This window comes from Schistocerca serialis, chromosome 3 (genome assembly GCF_023864345.2).
Source record: "Schistocerca serialis cubense isolate TAMUIC-IGC-003099 chromosome 3, iqSchSeri2.2, whole genome shotgun sequence".
Classification (NCBI taxonomy): domain Eukaryota; kingdom Metazoa; phylum Arthropoda; class Insecta; order Orthoptera; family Acrididae; genus Schistocerca; species Schistocerca serialis.
In genome coordinates, this window is record NC_064640.1 from 90819191 (window position 1) to 90846072 (window position 26882).

General features: G+C 42.7%; 1 protein-coding gene across 1 annotated transcript in view; it reads right to left on the reverse strand.

Annotated features, from left to right (window-relative positions):
• Nucleotides 1-26882, reverse strand: part of LOC126470699 (pleckstrin homology domain-containing family G member 7-like) — a 489741-nt gene that overhangs the window by 137345 nt on the left and 325514 nt on the right. The window contains exons 8-9 of the mRNA XM_050098699.1: nucleotides 15490-15585; nucleotides 10258-10362 (exon numbers count right to left, since the gene is read on the reverse strand). Coding sequence (XP_049954656.1) covers nucleotides 10258-10362; nucleotides 15490-15585 — 201 coding nt within the window. The remainder of the gene's footprint in view (nucleotides 1-10257; nucleotides 10363-15489; nucleotides 15586-26882) is intronic.

Sequence of the window (26882 nt, forward strand, 5' to 3'; positions counted from 1 at the left end):
GTTGCTAGAACGTCCTTTTGATGTTATATGTTGTATTTTACAACTGTGAATGTAACTGCTATAAGTACTCATGAATGAAGAAAGCGTTCAAAAGAGCCAAGAGTTTGACGAATAAAGAAGCTTCAACAAAGACAGCAACCAGTCCTTACACAATGTGCTCTCAACTGCATAAAAATAAATTCATACTCTGTAAGTGCGGATATCTTTGCGGCCAAGGAACCAGCCTGTCCGTTCCAGTCCAGTATTACTTATTTACTGAGTATAATGAACGACGATATGTTCGGTGACTTGACCATATGAGAAGAATAATTACCGATTAATTACCAGCCAGCCACTCTACTACGATTCTGGTAAAATTTAATGTAGAAAGATAGGATGATATTCTATACTGAGCGTGTCAGCTAGATTGTAACGCACAACACGATAGTTCTGTACAACGCAAGTCCATACGTTTGCCACAATTATTTTTGGTGTCTCACTAGATTTGTTTTAACTTGAAAGTCTTATACGTGGCCGTTGCTGATACTGAAATAATACTCGTCGATAAACAAAACATGCATTGTTAACTCACAGGAGATAAAACTGGTCGGTGGGAAGTCATCATCTGACAAGACTTGCGCATTCTGCAGCTTGAATACTGCAATGCTGCGATGGGAGGAGTTTGATGTCTAGACTATGGATCGTTTTCTGGTGTTATATTTGACTCCCACAGCCTCTGACACGGAAAGTCACACCGAAAGGTCTATATACTACGAGACCAAACAAGTTCACGTCGAGGCGGTCACAGCACCCCTGTTTCAGTATATTGTCGCGAAGCCCTTGAAGCATGTCACTTCTTGGCTGGAGACTGTCCTTTGTATAACAACCTTTAGAATCTCGACAACAGCTTATTGCCTCCTCATACATGAGATTAACGTCAGCACACTCGGCGAAACCTTACTTAGGAATTACGAAAGTTTTACACAAAGGAATTTCATATAAATGCAAGAAAAAATACACAATCACTCTTCAGAGAGTTAAACTCTTCAGTGTCTGGTAGTGAGGTATACGTGTGATGACAAGCTGATTCTAGCGAACTGTTGGTTCAAATGGGTCTGAGCACTATGGGACTTAACTGCTGAGGTCATCAGTCCCCTAGATCTTAGAACTACTTAAATCTAACTAACCTAAGGACATCACACACATCCATGCCCGAGGTAGGATTCGAACCTACGACCGTAGCGGTTGCGCGGTTCCAGACTGTAGCGCCTAGAACCGCTAGGCCACTCCGGCCTGCTCTAGCGAACTATACTTACATGTACGTGTTCAAGGTGAGAAGATCTACTAGCGCACGTCATGATTGTACGTAGCATTCAAAATCTTACCATGTAACCGCTCAACTTTTATGAAAGAATGCTGCTAGTGCCTGTCACCTTTTAAACGACGCTATTGCTTGTTTTCTTTTCCCATTTTTCCATTAAGTTGTTTGAATTCAGCAGGGTTGGTAGGCTCCATCCACAGAACTACAGTGTGTTATGTGAACACTGCTGGATTGATAGGGACGCAAATAGGTTAAATTTAAGATTTTCTATCGTATCAACTTCATTGTTTTTCCTCGGGTGATTTATGATTTCTGGGTTAGAGTTTTCTTTCGTGTGATTATATAGATTTGTATTCTGAGCGACTACTTGGTGTGCGCCGATGCTACGAGCTACAATGGCCGCGGTAGACAGGCTAGACTGTGTTTACGTCACTGTGTAGTTGTTTTATTCATGTGTCTGTTCGTCTACCAAACAAACACATCACACAAGATCTCTCCAGCAGACGCACCGCAATAGTTTTCACCAACCATTTAAAACTGGCATCACAGCGAACAGAAACAAAACGATGAACAAGTGAGTGACGAAAATTACACAATTCCTCTCTCTCTCTATGACTACGTCAACATAAGTGTTTCCTCAAATACTGTTTTGTATAAAATATGTGGGAAGACAGGTGACAGTGAAGTACACAAAAAAGTTTGGAAAACAGGTTATACAATAGCAATAGAAAACATACTAAAAATGAAAAACTTGACGGAAAACGTAAGTACAGTACCATACATAACCACTATTCACGAAAAGGTGTTTCAAAAATAAGCAGTTTTCTTCACGACAACTTCGCAGATGACATGCTGTCAGAACAAAATAAACGCTTAAAGACAAACGGAGATGCGTTGCTACTCCTCTATACACAGGATGACTTTTTGATACCCAACGAAAAGTCAGCAGACAATATAGATGATTTTCAAACGAAAATTCCTATTTCATGTTTTAGTTTGGCCATCGGTGTAATTAGTATGCAACGTCAAATTTCTTGCTGTAGGATCGGCCTATGTGCCCGGAACAGGCAGCCACGCGCAAATACTGGAATAAGTAGCAGACTGGTTAGCTCATGTTGGAAGTATGAGGATGATACGTACTTCACGTTGACTGTAGGTTAGATGAGGGAGAACAGTCCAATGAAGTTTTGTGAGCTTCTCTCTGGTGCCTTGCGTTGTTATGGAGAAGGCATTTTTATGGCTACGAACACGCTGAAGTCCGCACGTTTCAACATTGCAACAGTTACAGCAGTGTGCGGCTGGCCGGCATCCGGGAGATCGGACGGGTTGGCGCGACCTTGCTGCGATGATGGCAGACGCCTCGTCCAACGGCTCACCGTGGTTTTGTTCACTGACAAATCCTCGTCGACGTTCTGCAAGCGCCTACGAATAACTGCGATGCTCTCGTTTTCCGCCAAAAGAAACTCAATGACAGTCCTCTGCCTGGAACGCACTTCCGTTACAGACGCCATTTTGAAGGCAACGTATAGCGACGTCACCTATCGCAACTTCATGGAACTAAAGGAGCTGAAGCGGGGATATCCCACGAAGTCGCACAACAACTTCCGCATATTTTTAACCGAAGTTGGGCGAGAAAAAAAATTGTTTCATTACTTATTGGACGCTCTTCGTATGATGAAGTACTGTCTTGAAAAAGCAGCACAAATGTTCAGTCTGATCTTTATAGGATTTAAAAGTGGTCTAGAGATTGGCAATTTGTGTTAATGTTCTGAAATTTTAAAATTCTGCGCTTCATGAACAAAAAAAAAACAAAAAAAAACGCAGTGTTCTACGATTACAGTTTTATTATTTCATTCATTATAACTCATGTTTTGCGAAGCCTACACGTGTGTTATTCATGACGTAAGCAATGAAACACTGCATCAGTTACGTGTTTTTTTATATCCTTTTAACACAACGATTTTTGAGGATTAATTGTAATTGTTCAAAATGGTTCAAATGGCTCTGAGCACTATGGGACTTAACAGCTGAGGTCATCAGTCCCCTAGAACTTAGAACTACTTAAACCTAACTAATCTAAGGACATCACACACATCCATGCCCGAGGCAGGATTCGAACCTGCGACCGTAGCGGTCGCGCGGTTCCAGACTGAGGCGCCTAGAACCGCACGGCAATTGTAATTGTCATGTGCATTTGTCTAAATAAGTATTTTGCGTCATATTGGCATGTTTATTTGTCTGCATCTCTTGCACTGTGGTCGTCGTTTTGAGGATATATTGCAGTCGGAAAATCGGACAAAATATATCTTGTGGTGTTTTTTTCTATGCTAATGTTAGATATAATATTTTTGACCGTTTACTTTCAGTTGCTATGTCTCCTCCATTACGCAGAATACCATCCACGCACAAGCCATAACTCACACCGCACGTTTCTGAAATAAAAATATGTTACAGAAATATTATGAAAGTATGGTTTCACAAAGACTTTGAACACACAGGTGTTACATTTTCTGCGGATTTCATTACTTGCTTAACGTTGTCAATTATAAATTTGTTGCACCATTACTCACTTTTAAATGATCGATTATGCTTTATATTCTGTTTTGTTGTATATATTGAGCAGAGTCTATGAAGAAATCAGCATGTTTAGGGAATTTGCTACAGTTATTATGTGTAGGAGAAACAAACGTGTGTCATTGAGAATTTTCCCCCTTTGCTTTTTGTGGGGTACATAAATTTCTAACTCCTGTATTAAATCCAATGTATGTGATCTCTAGAAGTGGAGGAGTATCCAGTTAATCAGTGTCAAGTGTGTTTTACATGTGTTGCTATTACTGATTTCGTGAACTGGTTATGTGTGTAACAGTTAACGTGTTCAGTGTATCTATTATGAAAGTTCCTGCCAGTGTAGCCTATGCAATAGCTTCACCAAGTTTTACATATGACGTTATATATTTTGTATAAACAGACGAAAATACTATTTCTAACATTAGCATGTAAAAACGTCCCCAAGATTTATTTTATCCGATTTTCCGTTTGCAGTATAACCTCGAAAAGGGTTTTATTTAAAATAATTTTCTCAACTGCCGTCAATACTGTTTCTTTGAATTCAAGCCGCATCTGGTCTGTGCTTACATAGTTAGTTTGAAAAGAGTGGATACTGCCTCTTGCGTAGGCGTCAAGTAAATTTTTTTTCTTGTTTTTGAAGTATAAACATTCTGCGTGTATGTTTGGTGGATTTAGATGTTACGGTATTAAGTCTCGCTTGAACGATATTGCGATCACTAAACCCTGTATCTGTCATAATGCCTCCTATTGTTCAGTATTATTTGTTGGTGAGAAGACACGTATGTTTTCGCGACCATTTACACTTTGAGTAAGCTCCTGAAATAATTACTTAAAATAATTTTTGGAGAACGCATTTATTACAATTTCGGACGATTTTTTATGCTTACCACCTACGTCAAACAAGTATTTTCGTCAACGTATCGAGAGTTGATTGAAGTGTGGATGGGGTACCTAACTGAAATGAGACTCAAGTTTTCTTTGAACCTTTCAGTAACTGTAACATCTGAATGGGAGGGTTGGTGAAGGAACCAATTATTAATTTATTCTGGTTGTCAGTTATGACCTCTAGCCATACTAACTGACATGAAGTATCTACTTAGATTTCACTAAAAGATACACTACTTCTAACAGCAACAAACACTCCACGACGAACTTTATTTAATCTATCCTTTCTGAACATCTTTAGGTTCTTTGTAAGAATTTCGGTTGAACTTACCTCAGACTTTAGCCAGCTTTCCGTACCTACAACGATTTGAGCTTCAGTGCTTTCTATTAGATCTTGGAGGTGCGGTTCTTTCCCATCATTGTTACAACAGTTTACGACTATAACACCGATTATTCCTAGGTCTACCCTCATTCTGTGTTTAACCTACGCCCTTTGAGGCTGAAGACTTTTTTGTATCTCCCAAAGACCCTCTAATCTAAAAAACCGACCAGTATAATCCACGTAGCCTGAACTACCATTTTAGCCACCTCCTGAGTGTAATGGGCCCATAATCTAGTAATGGGAACCCAAAACCCCATCGTTATGTGGCCCACGTCGAGGAATGTGCAGCCTACACAACCGCAGAACTGTCTGAGCTTCTGATTCAGACCCTCCACTCTGCTCTGCATTAAAGTAAGCAGTCGGTCCTATCGACGATGCTACAAATGACAGGATCTGCATTCACCTCGCAAGCGAGACTGGAAGTCTAACACTTCAGATAGCCGCCAGAAACCAGAGAGACTCTCTTCCATTGCAAAGTGACACACTTCACTAGTACCGACAGAACCACCACCTGTAGTTGGTTGCAACTTGTGCCCTTCACGGCATCTGGAGGAAAAGTTCCACATCTGGGATGACCCAACCCCCCTCCCAGTAAGCACACAGAGTGCACACTGGACTTCTTTCCCTGCTTGGCAGCTGTATCCCTAAGGGACCACATTACATGCCTAACATTGGAGCTCCCAACTACCGGTAATCCCACCTTCTGTGAATGCCCAGGTCTTGCAGGCGGAGAGGCTTATTGTGAACAGAGCGAATGTCTGCATCTGCCTCAGGATCTTTATCAGCTACAGATAGTGCCTGAAACTGTTTGTCCCAAAAACTGGTGAGGTATTTCGATTGGGCCCCAAGAAAATCTCTTTTGCCTGCCACATCTTGTAACGACCTCCTATTCGACCACAGGTGAGGGATCACTATCAGTGCAGGAAGTGACTGGGCCTGAAACAGTAAGAGATCCATTGGGGGACAAATTTAACGTGCTGGACGTCCCTTGGATCCGCACATCCTGCCTCCCACTGTGATTCCCATTGGCAACAACCTCAAGCTGCGTGACTGAAGTAAGCACTGCCTGGTGCTCTGAGTGAAGGGTGACAATCTCAGCCTGCATCCGAATGTAGCAGTCACAGTCCATATCCTTACTAAAGACGGTTATTAAAACATGGGACTGTATCTACCAAATACACAAAAATGCAAGAAATTTAAAAATTAATCTACAAAACTCACTAGTTAATCAAATGGCTCTGAGCACTATGGGACTTAACATCTATGGTCATCAGTCCCCTAGAACTTAGAACTACTTAAACCTAACTAACCTAAGGACAACACACAACACCCCAACACCCAGCCATCACGAGGCAGAGAAAATCCCTGACCTCGCCGGGAATCGAACCCGGGAACCCGGGCGTGGGAAGCGAGAACGCTACCACACGACCGCGAGATGCGGCACTAGTTAATCAAAATAAGCTACTTTTAGTACTAAAGTAATACTCAAACGAATGCTATGGTCTCCTCTGGTGCTTCTGAACAGAAGCTGGTCTTTATGGACTAGTTTGGCTGTCCCTACACATGTACCTTTAGGGATAAGCTGTGATTGCTCGTGACAGCTATTGATCCAGTGTTGTCCTTGGCCATATAAAATGTTTATGATTGTGGCTGGCACGTAGTTTCCTTTGTGAGTCTGAGTACCTTATTTTGCAATCAACAAATGCTTCACAGTTTAAATGAACGTTTCAACTGACGACTGGAACTGATGTCGTTGATAACATTCAGGAGGACGACGGTTCAAATCCATTACTGGCCACCCAGATTCAGGTTCTCTGTGATTTCACTAAATCGCTTAAGCCAAATTTCATGACTTTGAAACCACATGTACGATTTCCTTCCCCATCCTTCCCTAATGTGAGTTTGTACTTCGTCACTAATGACGTCGTTGTCCACGAGATATTGAACTCTAATCTTCCTTTTCTTCCATTTATGAAGGCGATCTTTGCTATGTGTGCTTGTTGGAACAGTTTCGGCCAATCTGGAGCTCTGACTTTCCTAAGTCTATGACTGCTTGCGATGCTTTCAAGAAGTCCCATTTGAGATTATCATAATGACTACATTTTGTTGAAGCGACAAATTCGAATTGCTGTGATCTGTTACCGATACTTACGTTCAGCACTGTCGCTTTCGTATCACAGAACGTAATCTTATTTAGCTGGCGCCGATAAGCATTCGACATTACAGCAAAAGAAGCCCTTCAGTCGACTAGCGCCCAGCCAGTGATGAGGTTTTCTGTCGTCTTAGTAACTGTGTTCATGTGGGATTTCCATCTGTGGCGGTCTCACCTCCATAGATGGGTGCCTCGCTTAATTTTCTGAATTCGGTGGCTAGGCGAGCGGATTGTATGTTTACACGGTGACGATAAACCGCTATGATGTCTTGGGCACCAACAACGTCCAGGGTACGGCGATGGGCTTTGCCCCACAGCTCGACGATAATCGTCTGCAGTTGACGTCTTTCAGCGCATTAGTAGTAGAATATTTGTCTTCTTTCTCTGCAGCATAGCGCACAAATTGTCCAGGGTGTCCACAGCAAAACCAGATGAATATGTTGCTCTCCATCCTCCATATATCTGTGTGACGATATATTTGGCGATGGAGTCAGTTGTACATACATTGGTCGTATGCTGAGATGTTGTTTCAGGATGGTGGCGTAGGTCCTAATTGGCTGAACCCATTCATCACAGGGAATTGGAATGCTGGTGGAGGTTGATGCCAAAGATCGACACACCTCTTCTACAACAATTTTCTTCAATTATTCTTCTGCTAAGTGGGCAAGCTATGCTATTGGGCTTCTCTTCGTTATTCTCGAATCTAGCTGGCCTGTTCCTTCCTAGTAAAACTATAGTTTTGCCAAGCACATCACGTGGTTCCACCTGTTGCATCTGGCGTCTCGGTCGAATACTTTCAGCCATTTCGTTGGGTACTGACCAGAGTCTCCGGAAAACACTGATGGATGCCTCATGTGCAGATGACCCACTGCTAACTTGGAATCGATAGGTCTCGTGAATATAAGCACCTTTAGAACGATGTGCTGCTTGTATTCCCTTTCCTGTCCATGATTGCGACAGTTCTCTGGTGTTCTAATTAGAGCCACAGTGATGTAGATGTTTTGAAATACCTGTCGTCGCCAGCAAACAACGACCAGTATCAAGTTCAAATCCGAAAGCAGGGTCAAAGTTATCTTTGCAATACGTTAACGATTTTACACCGTTAAGCGTGTTATGGTTTCAGTCAGAGCATAATTCACAGCTTTTCCATGAGCGCAAAATTTAATGTTAATGAAATAATAATATTCAATAATTGTACTCTCCTGACAGAATACTGAATGACCTAAAAGACATGGTTGTGTGTCAGTGAAATTTCGTATACGTACATACTATCGGCGCATATGTAAATGATTAGAGTTCCAATTCATAGTGACATGTAGAAAGCCACCAGAGTGTATTAGTGTGATTCATGTTTATTGTTGTTACCTAGCTTGGTACGGTGTATACGGGGCGTGAACAGTGTCGGATGTTGAGTGATCACAATGAAGGATACGGAGATGCTGTGTACTCGTGTGAGACGGCATTATGTGCACATACCAGGCTTCAAATGAGTTTCGTTGTGGGTCTCCACGTGACCTGCTGATCAAATCATGCAATGTCCAGATTTGTGGGGCATTCGGATGTGGTAGTAGCCCAGTGTTTTACTGCATGGGAACAAGAGGGGAGTCATACTCGTCGTCAAGGTTCCGGTCGACCACAAGTGACCACCACAAGGGAGGATTGCCACTTTGTGTACAAAGCACATCGCAGCCTCTTCACATCAGCGTCTGCCATCCTAGAACAAGTAATGGATTCCCTGCAACACCATTGCAGCGACCGACAGCAGCCGGACTAGGGAATTACCGCCCCATGCATAGGCTCCCGGGAACATCACAACACAAACGTCTGCGTTTGGAGTGGTCCCATGACAGGAAAACATGGACTACTAATGAGTGCCTTTGCACTGTGTTCAGCAATGATTCGTGGTTCTGCAGTACCCCACCCCGGATAACCATCGTTGGCAAGTATAGCGGCAGTCTGGCGGGAAGTCTCATTCTTCAAATGCTTTGGAAAGGCACAGGGTTGTTACTGCTGACGTCATGGTGTGGGAAGCTATCGGGTATGATTTTGTGTAGTGACCTAGGGAGCTGTGATGGCAAAACAGTACGTCATGGGCATAATGCGTCCTCATGCTTTACCCCTCATCCTGCAGCATCGTGACGCTAGTTTTCATCAGGACGACGCCCGTCCGCACATGACACGTGTCCATACGAACGGTCTGCATGATGGTGAGGTGCTCTCGCGGCCACCAAAATTCAAAGATTTTTCCCAAAATTCAGGATATCAAGGACTTGTTATAATAGTTTTGGGCCAGCTAGTTCCCACACCGAATCCAGGCCTGAGTGGGGGCATATCATACTGATAAATGTGCTCATACTGCCAAATTCTTTGTAAATTTGACTGGATTTTGTAATCACTGGAATAGAATCACATTGTCTCTCAACCCTTGAAGTTTCATTTCGTCTCCTCCTCCCCTATTGCGTACTTCACTTTTTTGTCACGCTGTGTATAGGGGAGTCAGGTTTGTACATTTTGAACCTTTCAGAAACCAATAATATTAACCGCGAAGGGTGTTATGGAGGAACATTACGAAACCGTAGTTTTAATATCATTGAAGGAGTTGACTTCCAAATGAAAGGTTTTCAGAGCTTCGTGTTGATTTCTCTGCTGCTTCTATTCTTCTTTCCCTTTCCTTTTTTTGCCTTTGTGCAAGCTGATAGTAACTAGAAGCAGCATCTTAAGCTTGTACTGCCACGATATTTATGTGAGTAGTTTGGATGTTTGTCAGTCAAACAAAATATGCAACTGTTGTCCTGAAAAGACAGTGATAATTGAGAAACTTCGTATCTTTCTTTTAAACAACCAAAGTAAGAACAGAATTTTATTATTTAGTAACGGTACCTAATTGCGGAATAGCATAAATACACTTAATTTAAGCAAAAAAAAAAAAAAACCACAGGTGCAGTTGAAAAATAATAGAAATATTCAAACCTTTTGAAATAACTTGACCAAGACGTCGGTAACAGGCAGGTCACCATTAGGTCCAACGTTTTCCAACATCAAGCTTATGAACTCCTTACAGAATGCGTACGTTACCTGAAACAGAAGTAACAAATTATTATTTTTGAAGGAACACTCCTACGAGAAACTGAACTGAAAACAGAGGGAACAAACTTTCTCAAGCGTTTCTTACTTTTCAGACGCCGAGTCACAAGACCGAATCGCTTGGTAGATTCCAGACTCTTGTTAACAACACATAAGAATAGTGGTTGCAGGATCTCACCACTGTTCTAGAAATGTAAGGTGTCAAGGCTGAGTTAAACCCATATAGGCAGAACTGAGCTGCGTGTATTTGGCGCTCACTGGAATCGGACTACCTGAATTTCAAACGTACCTGAAGATCTTTGTACTGGGAACTATGTTAAGCGATCACATCGCGAGAAGATGCTGTGGTAAAGCCAACACGATCCGAGATTAAACTGAATCATTGTTTATGATGAACTCGAACATAAGAACAAATATCTGCATTCAACCGAATTTGACTACAGAGGACGTTGATATTTGTGGCTCATGATATTGTAGAGAATGGTCTTTTCTTAGGATTTTATCCACTGCTTATGCAGCGATAGTTGCGGACAGGAAGTTTTCTGAGATAGCGAAGATATGTGACGGCCGCAGTGGAGGAACAGTGCGAGTCACCTCTTGTCAGCAACAGATCGCTCTTTGATTACCTGAACGAGGAATGAGCCTACGAAGGCTTAATTTGTAACTGTGATTGTAAAATGTAATGAGCAAACTACATACATTATTTGTATTGAAAACGTACTTAGTCTTTATCTTTGCCTGGATGTGGCTCACAAGGGGAGGCCGCCAATTGTAAAATTCAGATTCGATTCATACTGCGCATAATAAAAGCTCATGGCCAGAGGTGTAATGTGGCAAAGTAGCAAGATGCACTTCTCAGCCGTTGTCGAGAAAATCGACAGTTAAAAGAAACCTTTGCGGTGAAATACTCTCTACGAGTAATAATTTTCCACAGCGTCGTGGCGCAGTGGTAAGCGCTCGGGTTTGAAATCCGAAGGTCGCCGGATAGAATCTCGCACCATGCAACTTTTTTTTTTTTTTTAGTATTTGTTTTTTGTAATTCAAATGTGTATACACACACACACACACACACACACACACACACACACACATATATATATATATATATATATATAATTCCCGGCAATCAGTTGCAACAATTATGCATATAATAAGTTGTTGAAAGTCGTTTGTCGTGGAAAAACTGGCGACTTCGAACATCATTATCTTTTCCGCAAACAAAGTTGTATTTCACAAATGTTATTAATTGTCTTCATAATGTTAATCACGTATAGTTAACGGAAGACGTAGAAACGATATTCCGAAACGAATACTTATAGCGTAAGTCAAACGTTCGAATTCGAATAGAGACCCCACGAACACAAATTCGCTGTGGCAGGTATGAAATATAAACTCCGTTACTCGCTCGTTACACTTGAAGGACAGATGTTGAATGAGCCGAAACGAGCCGCCGCATAACAGCGTAGTTGCCTGCTAACTTCGAAAGAAGGTAGATGCGGTCCCTAGCGCAACTTATAACATCGTCGAAAATCAGTGCGGACGGGAGAGCTTTGGTACACCCTGTTAAAAAAACGGAAAAATGGAGGCGGTACAATTGGAGAGCGATCCGCCTTCACCAACATGCATAAGCAATTCATCAATAGTTTATATATATATATATGAATTACAAAAAACTAATAATAAAAAAATTGCATGGCGCGAGATTCGATCCGGCGGCCTTCGGATTACGAACCCGAGCGCTTACCCTTGCGCCACGACGCTGTAGAAAACTGTTAAACGTAGAGAGTATTTCACCGCAACGGTTTCTTTTAACTGTCGATTTTCTCGACAACGGCTGAGAAGTGCATCTTGGTGCTTTGCCACATTACACCTCTGGCCATGAGCTTTTACTATGCGCAGTATGAATCGAATCTGAATTTCACAATTGGCGGCCTCCCCTTGTCAGTGACTGAATGATACAGAATCAGACTACAAATTCAATGGTTCGGGCTTGAATTCTCTGTCGGCCATGGGATTTTTTGTCAATTATCTCATCTTTCGTCTCTGGCAATGGTCTGTGCACGTTAAAAAAGTCAAGTTGCAAACTTGATTCTGGTTACACTTTAAACTGAAGGTCACTTACACTGATGAACCAAAACGTTATGACTACTGCCCACTGCGAGGTTGTATACTGCGTGGTGGCGCTGAGGTAAGTTGACGCATTAAGAGAAGTGTGTGATCGGAGCACAGACGAATGATTCTAGCGCCGGTGTGGCACAAAAGGGGAAACCCACCGATTTAACCGATTTTGAGAAAAGCCAGATTGTCGTAGCCCAGTGCCTGGGAGCGAGCATCTCGGAATCGGCAAAGATGGTCGGCTGTTTGCGTGCTACTGTCGCGAGCATATACGAAAAGTGGTTGAAGAATACTGAAACCACGAGTAGGCGACAAGAAGTTGGACGTCCTTACCTCATCACAGAATATAGGGATCGGAGGGTTGCCCGCTCTCTAAAATAAGATAGGCTGAGATCTGTCGTAAATCTGGCGACAGAGAACAGTGCTGGCGCAAGCACAAATGTTTTGGAGCACACTGTTCAACGAAAAGTGTTGAATATGGTGTTTCGCAGCAGAGGATCCTAAGTGTTCCATTCTTGACCGAACAGTATAGTCAGTTATGATTACATTGGGCACAGGATCATCGAGAGCGACTCGCGGCTCGATGGAATCGTGTCGCCTGGTAGGATGAATCCCTTTAATTGTTAAACCTGGTTGATGGTCGTGTCCAGATAGGCGAACGGCTGCTCGAAACATACAGTGCGTCAGGGACACAGGCCGGCGGGAGCAGTGTTATATTATGGGGGACAGTCATCTGTGTTTCCATGGGACCTATGGTAGTAGTCGAAGGCACCATGATACCCGTAGACCACGTGGGCATTAGTAGAGACCACCTATAATCCCTTAAGATTGATGTCTTCTCAACAGCGATGGCCTCTTCCAGCAGGGTAACTGTCGGTGTCAGAAGGCCAGAATCGTGCTGCAATCGTTTGAGGAGCATGATAGTTAACTCACGTTGATGTCTTGGCCATCAAATTCGGGTTATCTAATTACTATGAAACCCAACAGGAACGCCATCGTGCGCCAGATTCGGGCCTGCAAACCAACCGCCAGTAAATTGGGGGAAGTGTGTTACCTGTGCGTAGGCATCCGGTGCCACAAACTTCTGGAAATTGTCGAATCCGTGGCACGCAGAATCACTGCTGAATTGCGTTCCAGAAGTGGACCAACACGCTTTTAAGCAGGTGGTCATAATGTTTTCGTTCAGTAGTGTATAAGGGCCTATCAACTCAAAACTGGCAGTAAGCAAGGGAATATCACCTCCCCTAGTAAAATACTGTGATTTTCAACCCAACATTCATTTAAGCATATTTCATTTCTAAATTACATTTTTTGTTACGTTTCTTTTGCTTCTGTAGTTTGTCCGCCTCTGTAGCCGACTAGAAAGCCCGTCTGACTCTCATGTCGAGGACCCGGATTCAGTTCGCGGTACTGTCAGGGATTTTTCCATGGTGGGATGACTGGAACTGGGTGCACTAAGTCTCGTGAGTCCATTTGAGGAGCTATTTGAATGACAAGCAAAGATGTGAAAGTCGACAACGGCCGGGAGGGCTGTGTGCTGCCCTCATGCCCATTGATACCAGATCCTCATGTCCCATTTATCTTGACCACCCAAGCAACTCTTTTCCCAGAAGCAAAATAAAAATTTAATCAATCAGCAAGGAGCTTGCAGTGGAAGAGATTTATTCCACAATATCGAAGATGAATAAATGTTCATAACTCTTAAGGTACCCATTTTAGAGTTCATTTTTACTAGACATTTTTGCTTCGAATGATCGTTCCTGTCATATCCTTGACTGTTGACCATTCCTCCTGGGACACCCTGTATAAGTAAGTTTCAAGTTAGGGAAGGTTTGTGGTATCTGGCACTCATTTGTCTTAGTTTTATCGGATATCTCACAGTCTAAAACCACAATACGTTTCTCGTTTCACGAGACACCGAGTTCGTGTGCAGGAATACTATAACAGGGTGTAGTCGGCAACGGGAGTCGAACCCCGATATGCTTATATCGGGGTGCCAGTGATGCCTCGAACTTTCGTTAAACATAAACAGGGATCTTACCTATCACCACCTCTCGCAGTTTCTAACGATGAAGACTAGGTCAATCTTCCAAACAGTACGTAGGCAATCGAACCATCAACCCGACTGGACATCCACAAGTAGATCGTCAATGAGTTGGAATATTTTACACAAACGCTTGAAAATTACTTGTATATGTATTAAGTGCTTGAGACAGCCTTTGACTTTATTTACTGCTGACTTTTACAAATATACTGCAAGGCGGAGTTTAGTGGTGAGAAGTGTATCAGTGCAGTGCGAGCAATTGACTGAATTTCTTCTGCAATTTGTTGAAACGCTGATGCGTTATACAGTGATATCTTGCAATGAACCCGATATCCCTATTTAAATCTTATCATAATATAGCTTCTTTTTTACGTTTCGTCTGCTTTTATTAGTTGTTTACCGATTTCCTTTCTGGTAGCAGTGGAAAAACTTGGAAAATCGATCAGTGTTAAAACTCTTTTGACGCTCAGAAGCCAAGCAGTTAAAATGGATTAGCTTCGCGGAAGACCTCCTCTTCCCACTTCACCATATTGGTTCCTACTTAATTTCTCACTTTTTATTTACTTTTGCGACAGACTTTGTGTTTTTTAAGGATGGAAAGTCTTAGTGATTCGATTCCGTTGGACTGAAGTTCATCGCTACTTTCCTCCTTGTGACTCAGCAGATCCGATCACAGTTGAATGATAGGGAACCAGATTGCCGCTTTATTGAAGGAAGAGGACAGAAATCCAAATTTAAAGCAACGACAAGTGGGATAGACGAACCTGTCCACTGAAAGGGTAAGACAGATTATGTAAGCACTGACGCATTTGCGTATTAAAAGGTTGCACATTCTTGGTACACAGTGGAATACATCTACAAAAGTAGGTCGTCGATCCTTGGCTGTTCTTGTTTATCTATATTTATGACGACAGCATGATACAATCTTCAATAAAAACTATATATTTCCAAGTACTTACACAGCATAGCTCGTCTAAATTCCCAAACAGGAGCTCAGGTTCAGCAAACATAGCAAATCCCTCAACTTGTATCTTCTTAAGTGGTTCCATGAACACCTGTAAGCATAAAAAATGATATTTTAAGTACCATAAATACACACGCGCATGCCTTTGAACACAATACACGCACACACACACACACACACACACACACACACACACACACACACACACATATACACACACGCAACCAATTACTATTCAGAAGCCTGGAGTTGATAACTTGGCGAAAAGAAGGCTCTACTGCGACTGCATAGGGCGTATCAAAATATCGGTTCCATGACTGTAATGACGTTTTATTAGGATGGGACTGAAGTCGTTTATCACTATTAATAACATAAATTTTGTGCGTGATTTCGTCATGGGTTTGCAATTTCATTTTGCTCAGGGTTAAAAATATTGCTTAGGTAAATACATGCTTTTACAAATACTTCCTTGACTCATTCCATATCACAACGGGTTCTGATTATGTGATTCATTCTTTTGTATGTGGTTTATTGAATACGATGTGTGTGTGTGTGTGTGTGTGTGTGTGTGTGTGTGTGTGTGTGTAACTGTAGCAGTTTGTACAGATGCCAAACATTAGTATCGAGGCAGTATTAATTATTTGGCGAGTAATGTGCCCAAATGACAGTTTACATTTTTGTGTACGTATAGTTAGAAGTATAGCATGGTTATTCGGGTATTACTGAATATATTGTAATTAAGTTAATCGCTATAATCGTTAAACGTCATCACTAAATGCCGGTAGTTGACGACCTTTCATCTCACTGCGGCCAGCAGTGCATAAAAGCTTCCTCGACATGTGTACTGTTTTCCGAGAGATTTGAGTGAAATTACATTTTCGCTGACATGCGTCGTATACTATCTGTCATTATTTCATTTATATGACATCTAATTTCTAGACAGGCGACAATGCGCTAATACCTGAATTCGTAGTGACGTGTTGTGATTCTCTTTCCCCGGACGATCTGCGTCATTAATTACAATGATACACCAAGAGCCCCCAGTCGGGTCTGTCAAAACGATAAAAAAACCAGCCTGTAGACAGTAAATATTGTCCGTTGGAGAAACCTGGGATTTAGAAAATGAAATTGTTTGTCGCAGAAGAACCAATACCTACACTACATAAAATAATGGGCAACTGGGATTAGTAAACTAAGGTGTGGTAATTAAGACTCGACTCGGAATCGACATATGGACCCGCAGAATTATACTTTTAATTTTCTGTAGTTCCCTTCTCTTTGTAGCACTGCTCTAAAAAAGCTTCTCAAATACTGTCTCGTCCTCCAGTTCACCTTGTAGTGCACTCGACATTCTTTTTGTAAAAAAGTATGTAATTAATTAATTAAAATAGTTTGTAGAGTGTGGCAATAGCAGTCTAGTTTAATGTGCGATTATCTACGCCTGTTGTAAGGGAGGGGAAAGCATTTATGTAGTCTAAAAAAGCACGAATCGCTGTATTTAAAACGAACTATTAGTCGTTGCGTGTTGGTGCGCTTGTTTTCGAACTTACGCAGCGTCCTTACGCTGCAACAAGTCGCAGAGCGAGCAGTTTACTTCCGATATGCTCTTGCACATTGCTGGGAACAAAAATCGGTGGTGGTCTTGCACAGCCTCACGAAAAGTGACACGCAGGAATGTAGAAGGAACTGATCAAAGATCTGTGGACTCAAATGGGCCCTACATAGAAGACATCTACCACTAATTCAACGTATTTTGTAAGGACACAAATTTACCATATCAGTTTCGTCTTGCTCGTGTCAGAATTGCACAGATGCTTGTTCTCCTACCATAAACAATTTCATTTAGTAAATCCCAGGTGTCTCCAACACTGATTCCAAGAACATTCCAATAGTGAACGGCTCGTTAACCACCACTTAGCTGACTGATCAAGTTGGACCTTGCCAGAGGGCATGGATACAGTTAAAGATCGAAAAACAACACGCACGTATACTGTATGACAAATAGTTCCTACAATGGCGGCATTATTTACAATGATAATCGCGTATGTGTTTAGAGAAATGGCATCCGATAACGAGCGCGAAAAACATTACTGGCGGCCGTTTTTGGTCTGCATTTCTGTGGCAGTTATAAGTAAGTGGTTCTTTAGTAACGTGAGTAGGGTCGTTCGGCTTTTGTCAGCTCTAAGTTATGCTGAAACGTTTATAAGGTGAATTGAAGAAACGAGCCGCATGCTGTAAAATGAAAACCGCCTGAAGGATCGTAAGGCCATTGCTTGAGGAAAAAGGTGTGCTCGCTATAAGAGCGCTGAGGTCCCAAATTAGGTGCTAAAGGGACACGTGACGACAGAGCGAGTACGCGCGTGTCTGCTCTCAGTCGTACTGAAAACAGTGAAACTGAGGTTTCAAAAGAAGAGCGGAGCGGTGCGGTGCGTTTCCTGACAGCGATAGGAGTACTTGGGAACTAAAATTCATCTAAGAATGGCAAAAGTGTGCGGAGAGCACCGCGTGTCTGTTGTAAGAGTCAAAGCGTGACACAAGCAATTCAGGGAAGGACAAATGTGGTTGGTCGATGAAGCACGGTCTGGAAAACCACACCGCATTGCCGAGAGCAGGCACATGTCCTCACTAGTCAAGACCGGAGAGTTACGGTAGCAGCCATAGCCACAAAGATCAGATTGCGGGGAAATGGAAGTGTGAGCTTAATGAGTATCTCACAGTCTTCAACTAGCACAGGAAGTCATATGGGACTCTCTCTTGAACATTTGCAACGCTATGCCGAGGAAGGGAATCAGTTACTGTCACGAGTTGTCGCTGGCGAAGAGCCGTGCTGTCATCACTTCGAACACAAGTCAATACTACACTACTGCACAGTTAAAATTGCTACACCAAGAAGAAATGCAGATGATAAACAGGTATTCATTGGACAAATATATTATACTAGAACTGACATGTGATTACATTTTCACGAGATTTGGGTGCATAGATCCTGAGAAATCAGTACCTAGAACAACCACCTCTGGCCGTAATAACGGTCTTGATACACCTGGGCATTGAGTCAAACAGAGCTTGGATAGCGTCTACAGGTACAGCTGCCCATGCGGCTTCAACACGATACCACAGTTCATCAAAAGTAGTGACTGGCGCATCGTGACGAATCAGTTGCTCGGCCACCATTGACCAGACGTTTTCAGTTGGTGAGAGATCTGGAGAATGTGCTGGCCAGGGCAGCAGTCGAACATTTTCTGTATCCAGAAAGGCCCGTACAGGACCTGCAACATGCGGTCGTGCATTATCCTGCTGAAATGTAGGGTTTCGCAGAGATCGAATGAAGGGTAGAGCCACGGGTCGTAGCACATCTGAAATGTAACGTCCACTGTTCAAAGTGCCGTCAATGCGAACAAGAGGTGACCAAGACGTGTAACCAATGGCACCCCATACCATCACGCCGGGTGATACGCCAGTATGGCGATGACGAATATACGCTTGCAATGTGCGTTCACCGCGATGTCGCCAAACACGGATGCGACCATCATGATGCTGTAAACAGAACCTGGATTCATCCGAAAAAATGACGTTTTGCCATTCGTGCACCCAGGTTCGTCGTTGAGTACACCATCGCAGGGGCCCCTGTCTGTGATGCAGCGTCAAGGGTAACCGCAGCCATGGTCTCTGAGCTGATAGTCCATGCTTCTGCAAACGTCGTCGAACTGTTCGTGCAGATGGTTGTTGTCTTGCAAACGTCCCCATCTGTTGACTCAGGGATCGAGACGTGGCTGTCGCGATACGATAAACCGCAATCGCGATAGGCTACAATCCGACCTTTATCAAAGTCAGAAACGTGTTGGTACGCATTTCTCCTCCTTACACGAGACATCACAACTACGTTTCACCAGGCAACGCCGATGAACTGTTGTTTGTGTATGAGAAATCGGTTGGAAACTTTCCGCATGTCAGCACGTTGTAGGTGTCGCCACCGGCACCAACCTTGTGTGAATGCTCTGAAAAGCTACTCATTTGCATATCACAGCATCTTCTTCCTTTCGGTTAAATTTCGCGTCTGTAGCACGTCATCTTCGTGGTGCAGCAATTTTAATGGCCAGTAGTGTATAAAGTCCCCAGTGCAAGCGTTTAGGGTCGCCATCATCCTAAAAATTCAAGGCCGTCGACAGAAGTGCGCAAAAGTTTATGCTCATTCTGCTTCTAGACTTCCTGCAGCATGGGACAATGTTGAATTTACAGCGATACTCACTAACTTTGACCAACGACGCTTCGTAAAGCGATCAAGTCGAGACGAACAGAGCATCTCACCTGTGCGTCATTCTGCTCTACGACACTGCAAGGGCCCATACAATAAACATAGTCAAGGAGCTCTTGCAGACTCTCAAATGGGAGGTCCTCAGTCACCTTTCATACTGCCAGGACCTGCCTCCATGCGTTTATGCGGTTCTTGGTGAGCTAAAGAAGGCTTTGAAAGGCAGGGGATTCACCTCGTACAAGGACGTCAAGAAGTACGTTCGGCACTGGTTCACAACGCAGCTGCGGTAACGCATATAAGATGATTTGGTATTAGTTTAATTGCCCACCTTACTTCAGCTTCCCGCGATCGGTCGGCTCGGATACCTTTTAACTCATGATTTCGAACATATACCTCTGGTCATGAAGACTGTAAAACTAGCAAGGATAACAAATAACGCAATTTTGCTTATGGCGCGTATACAGTATAGTAGATGTGATCGTTTTGTGTACGTAATGGCACCCGATACCATTATGTTAGGCGGTGGGCCTGTATGGCCATGAGAAATGTACTCTGTAACTTGACAAGCAGTGAAGAGGTCAAAATTGGATAGGTTTTGGTTGAGCATGGCAGATTGTGTGAGTTCCGTACCGTGGCCCATCGGTTGTGCGCTGCTCTGACTTTTCACAGAAGACTGACAAGGAACCCTTTGCGTACCAGGTCGCAAGTTTGATCTTTCATAAAGATCACTTGAAAGTGTTGTTGTAGCAATCATGACAAGAAAAATATTCACTGCCAATGACTTATGATGTGCACAGGAGTGCGACAGAAAATGAGTGTCCGGGAGGTGCAGAGATCAACCTTCTATGGGATGTATGTATTACACTTCTCAAAATGGACATCGTCGACAATCGAGAAATATTCAAAACACCATTAACTTGCACCATGAACGCCGAATTAAAAACGGCGCGCCACAGTGATCGCAAAGTTTCGCACCGTCAAGAGCGAAGGCGAACTCCTTGGGAGTTTCCAACCGTGCAGGTCGATCAGCTATACGATGGCATACAGCCGAGTGCGAAACAGTCTGTCGTGGAGATTATCGTGAAACTGGCTATCCTTTAAGGCGTAACTGCAGATAGTGCGATAATATGTTTCATAGGCACGAAAAAAAACGAACATCCAGAGGCTGAATTTGTCCAGTAGCACCAGGTGGTATGAATTGCAATGTGAGGGATATTTTAGGAGGAATAGTTAGCTCTAAAGGAGTACGAATTTTATACGCAGACCAGGAATGTGGAACAATCAAGTTATTTTGAGCAACTATTGGCCAGAAGCAGTGTTCATACCGTACTTGTTATTCTCTTACTCTCATTTTCCACTCTTGATTGCTGTAAAGTAAATATTCCATACTGCCCTTGCAAGATCACGCACGCGAGAAAGGATCGTAGGGGGCAGAGCACCTCCAGTTTCTCGATGTACAATAAATAACTTTCCAGCCAATTTACCATCAGATTAACAGCCGGCATAACTGTATGCGAATGCATTGATGTTAGTTGATCTTCATACAACTCCCTAAGCTCCTCTAATTTCCAGGATTCCTTTGGTATGCATTTCCTCTTCTAACCCGATTGGTCGGAATTGGAAACAATAAGTTTGTTTATTTCATCTACAAATTTTCGGGCCTATTCCTTATTCTGCTTGCATCGTCAAGTTGACGCTTTGTTTAAAATTTTGTTATCTTCCGTCTTCCAGTTCTGTAGCAATGTTTGAAGTTATGCAGCCATCCACTGCTTACGGTAATCTATGTGGCGTGCAATCTGATGTGCATTGCGTAGGGGGTCATTATCATGCAAATCCTGTAAATTGTATCGAGCACCCTCGAAAGGAGCAAACACAAGTTTTTGGAACAATTGCGTCTTGTCCTCCCTTTAATATCTGTAGTTAATCTTATGGAATACACGGTTGTAAGGCTGAGGACTTCTTCGAAACTTGTTCGTAATTCGTTTTTTACTACGCTGCGGATGATTTTCGATATATGTAATTGTGTTTACAAACAACTCGTTGGATAACGATTGTCCTACTACGATTCACTGGTGACAGGATTTGTGGCTTCCTGTCCGACAGGGATGATGAACTACATGGCTCGACCCCTGTTTCAGTATCACTTTCACTTGTTAAGCACGAACCGTCATCATCGTGTTCCACATGAGCGTCGTCCACACAGTCGAGCGTATACGACGCCACACATTCCACTGATTCATCTTACAGAAACGCTGATTTTCCATCTGCCACTTCTTCCTCACTGCGAAAATCCTCGAGTTCCTTTCTGACGAAGTGTCAAATTCGGCAACTGTTGTTGTAGATACAATTGTTCTGCTTTGTATTAACACCACAAGCACTGTAGCAATGTTCTGAGTTACTTTTCGACCAAGCAGTTCAACAACGCTCCGTAGACCCATGCTGTGCCCATCGTGTTGCCATTAGCAGCCAATATGTGGGGGGTCGAATGCTGTAAACATCTGTGACCTTTCCTTGTGAGAAGACATGGAGGCAGGGCCAGGTAGCAGCGGCACACACGGTCCTGCCAAACTCCCGCTAGCCTCGACGTGACATCATGAGAGCAGTTGGATTTCGCATAAAGGATAGACAGGTTTGTACATGTTGCCTGAACCATTGAAATTACAGCAGAGTGCGACATACCAACTTCAAGAACAGAGTGAGACGATTCAGCTGATATACAGACTGGCAATGCAAATGATATATTAATTATTTGATTATTCAGTCAGGAAGGTATCTGTAACTGTTGTTCACAATATCTTTAACAACAGTTGTAATAATTTAACCTTAAGAAAGATCGACCTCCCACATAAAAGTTCTCATAAAGACACACTGAGTAATGTTGTTTACGTGCTAAATTAACCAATGAGAGGCGATTGTATCAGATATTTGATTAAAGTCAGCATAATTAGTTACACAAGATAGATACATGAACAGCATGGCAGTTTGTGTTGATAAATGTAATCACACATTATAAATAAAGTTTAGATCATAAGTTGTTTGTTTTTAACTACTTTTTAATTGAATGATTAAGACTATTTATACACTACTGGCCATTAAAATTGCCACACCACGAAGATGACGTGCTACAGATGCAAAATTTAACCGACAGGAAGGAGATACTGTGATATGCAAATGATTAGCTTTTCAGAGCATTCACACAAGGTTGGCGCCGGTGGCGACACCTACAACGCGCCGCGCGGGATTAGCCGAGCGGTCTGGGGCGCTGCAGTCATGGACTGTGCTGCTGGTCCCGGCGGAGGTTCGAGTCCTCCCTCGGGCATGGGTGTGTGTGTGTGTCCTTAGGATAATTGAGGTTAAGTAGTGTGCAAGCTTAGGGACTGATGACCTTAGCAGTTAAGTCCCATAAGATTTCACACACATTTGAACATTTTTGAACCTACAACGTGCTGACATGAGGAAAGTTTCCAGCCGATTTCTCATACAAAAGCAGCAGTTAACCGATGTTGCCGGATGAACCGTTCTTGTGATGCCTCGTGTAAGGATGAGAAATGCGTACCATCACGTTTCAGACTTTGATAAAGGTCGGACTGTAGCCTATCGCGATTGCGGTTTATCGTATCGCGACATTGCTGCTCGCGTTGGTCGAGATCCAATGAGTGTTAGCAGAATATAGAATCGGTGGGTTCAGGAGGGTAATATGGATCGCCGTGCTGGATCCCAACGGCCTCGTATCACTAGCAGTCGAGATGACAGGCATCTTATCCGCATGGCTGTAACGGATCGTGCAGCCACGTCTCGATCCCTGAGTCAACAGATGGGGACGTTTGCAGGACAACAACCATCTGCACGAACAGTTCGACGACGTTTGCAGCAGCATGGACTATCAGCTCGGAGACCATGGCTGCGATTACCCTTGACGCTGCATCACAGACAGAAGCGCCTGAGATAGTGTACTCAACGACGAACCTGGGTGCACGAATGGCAAAACGTCACTTTTTCGGATGAGTCCAGGTTCTGTTTACAGCATCATGATGGTCGCATCCGTGTTTGGCGACATAGCGGTGAACGCACATTGGAAGCGTGTATTCATCATCGCCATACTGGCGTATCACCCGGCGTGATGGTATGGGGTGCCATTGGTTACACGTCTCGGTCACCTCTTGCTCGCACTGACGGCAGCTTGAACAGTGTACGTTACATTTCAGATGTGTTACGACCCGTGGCTCTACCCTTCATTCGATCCCTGCGAAACCCTACATTTCAGCAGTGTAATGCACTACCGCATGTTGCAGGTCCTGTGCGGGCCTTTCTGGATGCAGAAAATGTTAGACTGCTGCCCTGGCCAGCACATTCTCCAGATCTCTCACCAACTGAAAACGTCTGGTCAATGGTGGCCGAGCAACTGGTTCGTCACAATACGCCAGTCACTATTCTTGATGAACTGTGGTATGTGTTGAAACTGCATGGGCAGCTGTACCTATACATGCCATCCAAGGTCTGTTTGACACAACGCCCAGGCGTGTCAAGGCCGTTATTACGACCAGAGGTGTTTTTTTTCTGGGTACTGATTTCTCAGGATCTATGCACCCAAATTTCGTGAAAATGCAATCACATGTCAGTTCTAGTATAATATATTTGTCCAATGAATACCCGTTTATCATCTGAATTTCTTCTTGGAAAAGCAATTTTAATGGCCAGTAGTGTAGTTTCGCTCACAATTCAAATTCTATTACAGATACATAAACTAGGGTAGCAGCATTGGAAGGAGCAGATCATTTCCTACAAACCGGATGTGTCATGTGTGTGTATATCACAAATATTTGATGCACAGCTAACAAATACTAAATTTTGTACCCATCATTTGAAATGTACAGTCGCTTTAATTATGATTCTCGGCGATCTACACACTGTTGCCTGATTTCCTCCTTTCCCTTCCACCCACGCCCTCAGACATAGATGAATTGACCTATATATAAAATGGTGGAAAATTCAAAAATTAGTGCGAAACTGAAAAAAAAAACAATTGGCTCATATATAAAAGGGTGGAAAAATGGTGGGAGTACTCCTTCTCCTCCCCCTGACAACTGCAGAACACTCTGCATAACCCAAGGGATCCATAATGATGGTACTTGCAGGGAACTGCTTCCATCCCGTTGACAACCCGTATGGTAATCCTGGCCATATTTTAATTCTGGAGCTCACCCATTCTTACAGTGAGTGCAGCCAGTTTCTGGTTACGTATCTCAGAGGACAACTTTAACTATGTGGTACCTCAGTATGTCACCGTGTCCTGTCCTAAAGTACTTAACATCTCTCTCAACTTCTTGGGGTGAAGACAAGGTGAACTCAGAAATCTTGTTACTGACACTGGTAGCATAAATTACTTTGAAACTGTCATGATCCGTAGCAAGATGAATTTAAATGTGATTACATTCATTATAGAACCATTTTGTGACAGTATTATGAAGGTTAAAATGTATAATAAAGTTGACTGTCACAGTGACCTTTAAAATATATTTGTAACCTTTATTCTTAATGCACCATATGTGGAGGATCCACATGCCATAAATCGTCTAACTCGCCAATTATAACACGCTTGCAATGGAAGTAGTTGCATGCTGGTTTGAGAAGTTCTTGAGCTGCCATCTCCATAATTATTCTCAAACTTCTGAAATTACTGAAATGATTTCATTCCACAGACATATATTCCCAGCAGTGGTTGATGCTGTGACCATTTTTAATTGTTCAGCTATTTCTTTGGGCCTTGTAGTAAATGTATTGTGGAGATTGATCACTAATTTTCTTATTCTGAATGTCAGCAACAGGCAGCTATACCCTCTAATACCAGTTTCACACTAGTAGGACTCAGATGCCAGATTGGCCCCATTCCGAAATTTTCACTTGTTTTCTGAGCAAATTGGACTGACTTGGTATCTTGTGACTTTCATAAATTATTTGAAATATTAACCACGGTTTTTTTTAGTGTCCTATTTTTGTTAGGTTGTGAAATATGCAGCTTTTTACCTAGAAGGATGGCGGGGCCAGTTTGGCACCTCACAACATTTCTCTGTATTTTCAAACTACTTGCCAGCCGGCGTGGACGTGCGGTTCTAGGCGCTTCAGTCTGGATCCGCGTGATCGCTACGGTCGCAGGTTCAAATCCTGCCTCGGGCATGGATGTGTGTGATGTCCTTAGGTTAGTTAGGTTTAAGTAGTTCTAAGTTTTAGGGGACTGATGACCACAGATGTTAAGTCCCATAGTGCTCAGAGCCATTAAAGCCAAACTACTTCTTTGCAGTACTGCGTATGAAATCACATCAACTGTTGTCCCTTTGTTGTTCAAATATGCGACAACAATGCCATTCTCTCCAGTGCTGATTGTTGGTTAGTTGAAGCAAGTATTTCAGTTATTATCTGTTATGACGGTATCTAAAAGTCGTCCCTACAGTCATGAGCCAGGAATACTGGAAGTGCCTAACAGACGCTTAAATACTGGAAGAACTGAGAAAAATAGAATATGAAATCCCAGGTTAAGAATTTGAGTTTTCTGACAGCGATCAGGACAGTGAAGAAAGTGTAGTAGTTGCAGTGTCTGGAGATGAAGATAGTGATTCGTGCAACGGAAGTGATGATATAAACACAGTGCAGGATACTCTTCCACTAAATTTAGGGAAAAATGAAGCTTCTACATCCAGCATCCTTTTGATGTTCCAAATTCTAGCTCTATAAGAACGACATACCGGACAAGAGTTGCTTCCCCCGGAAGTCAGTCAAAGAATGATAGTGGGCAACAAAAACCTATTTAGGAAAAAAAAAGCCAGCAAAAGATGGGATTGTGTGGAAAATTGTACCAGTGGGTTCTAATACTGATCAGTAATATTTCTTCTCTTTGTGTACAGTTTTAGTTTGTAAAGTTACAATAAAGACTATCACGATAAAAAGCTTGTATAGTAAATAGTAATAATAATAACTTAATACGCTACTATATAACTAAATAGGACATCATACAATACAAGAACAGATATATCCATCTTATGTCAGTAGATTACACGTTATAAAAATGCAGTCATTTTTTCATATGTCTTGAGGTCGCCTGCAAAGTTATAACATTTTGCGAGACAGCTCAAGACTAA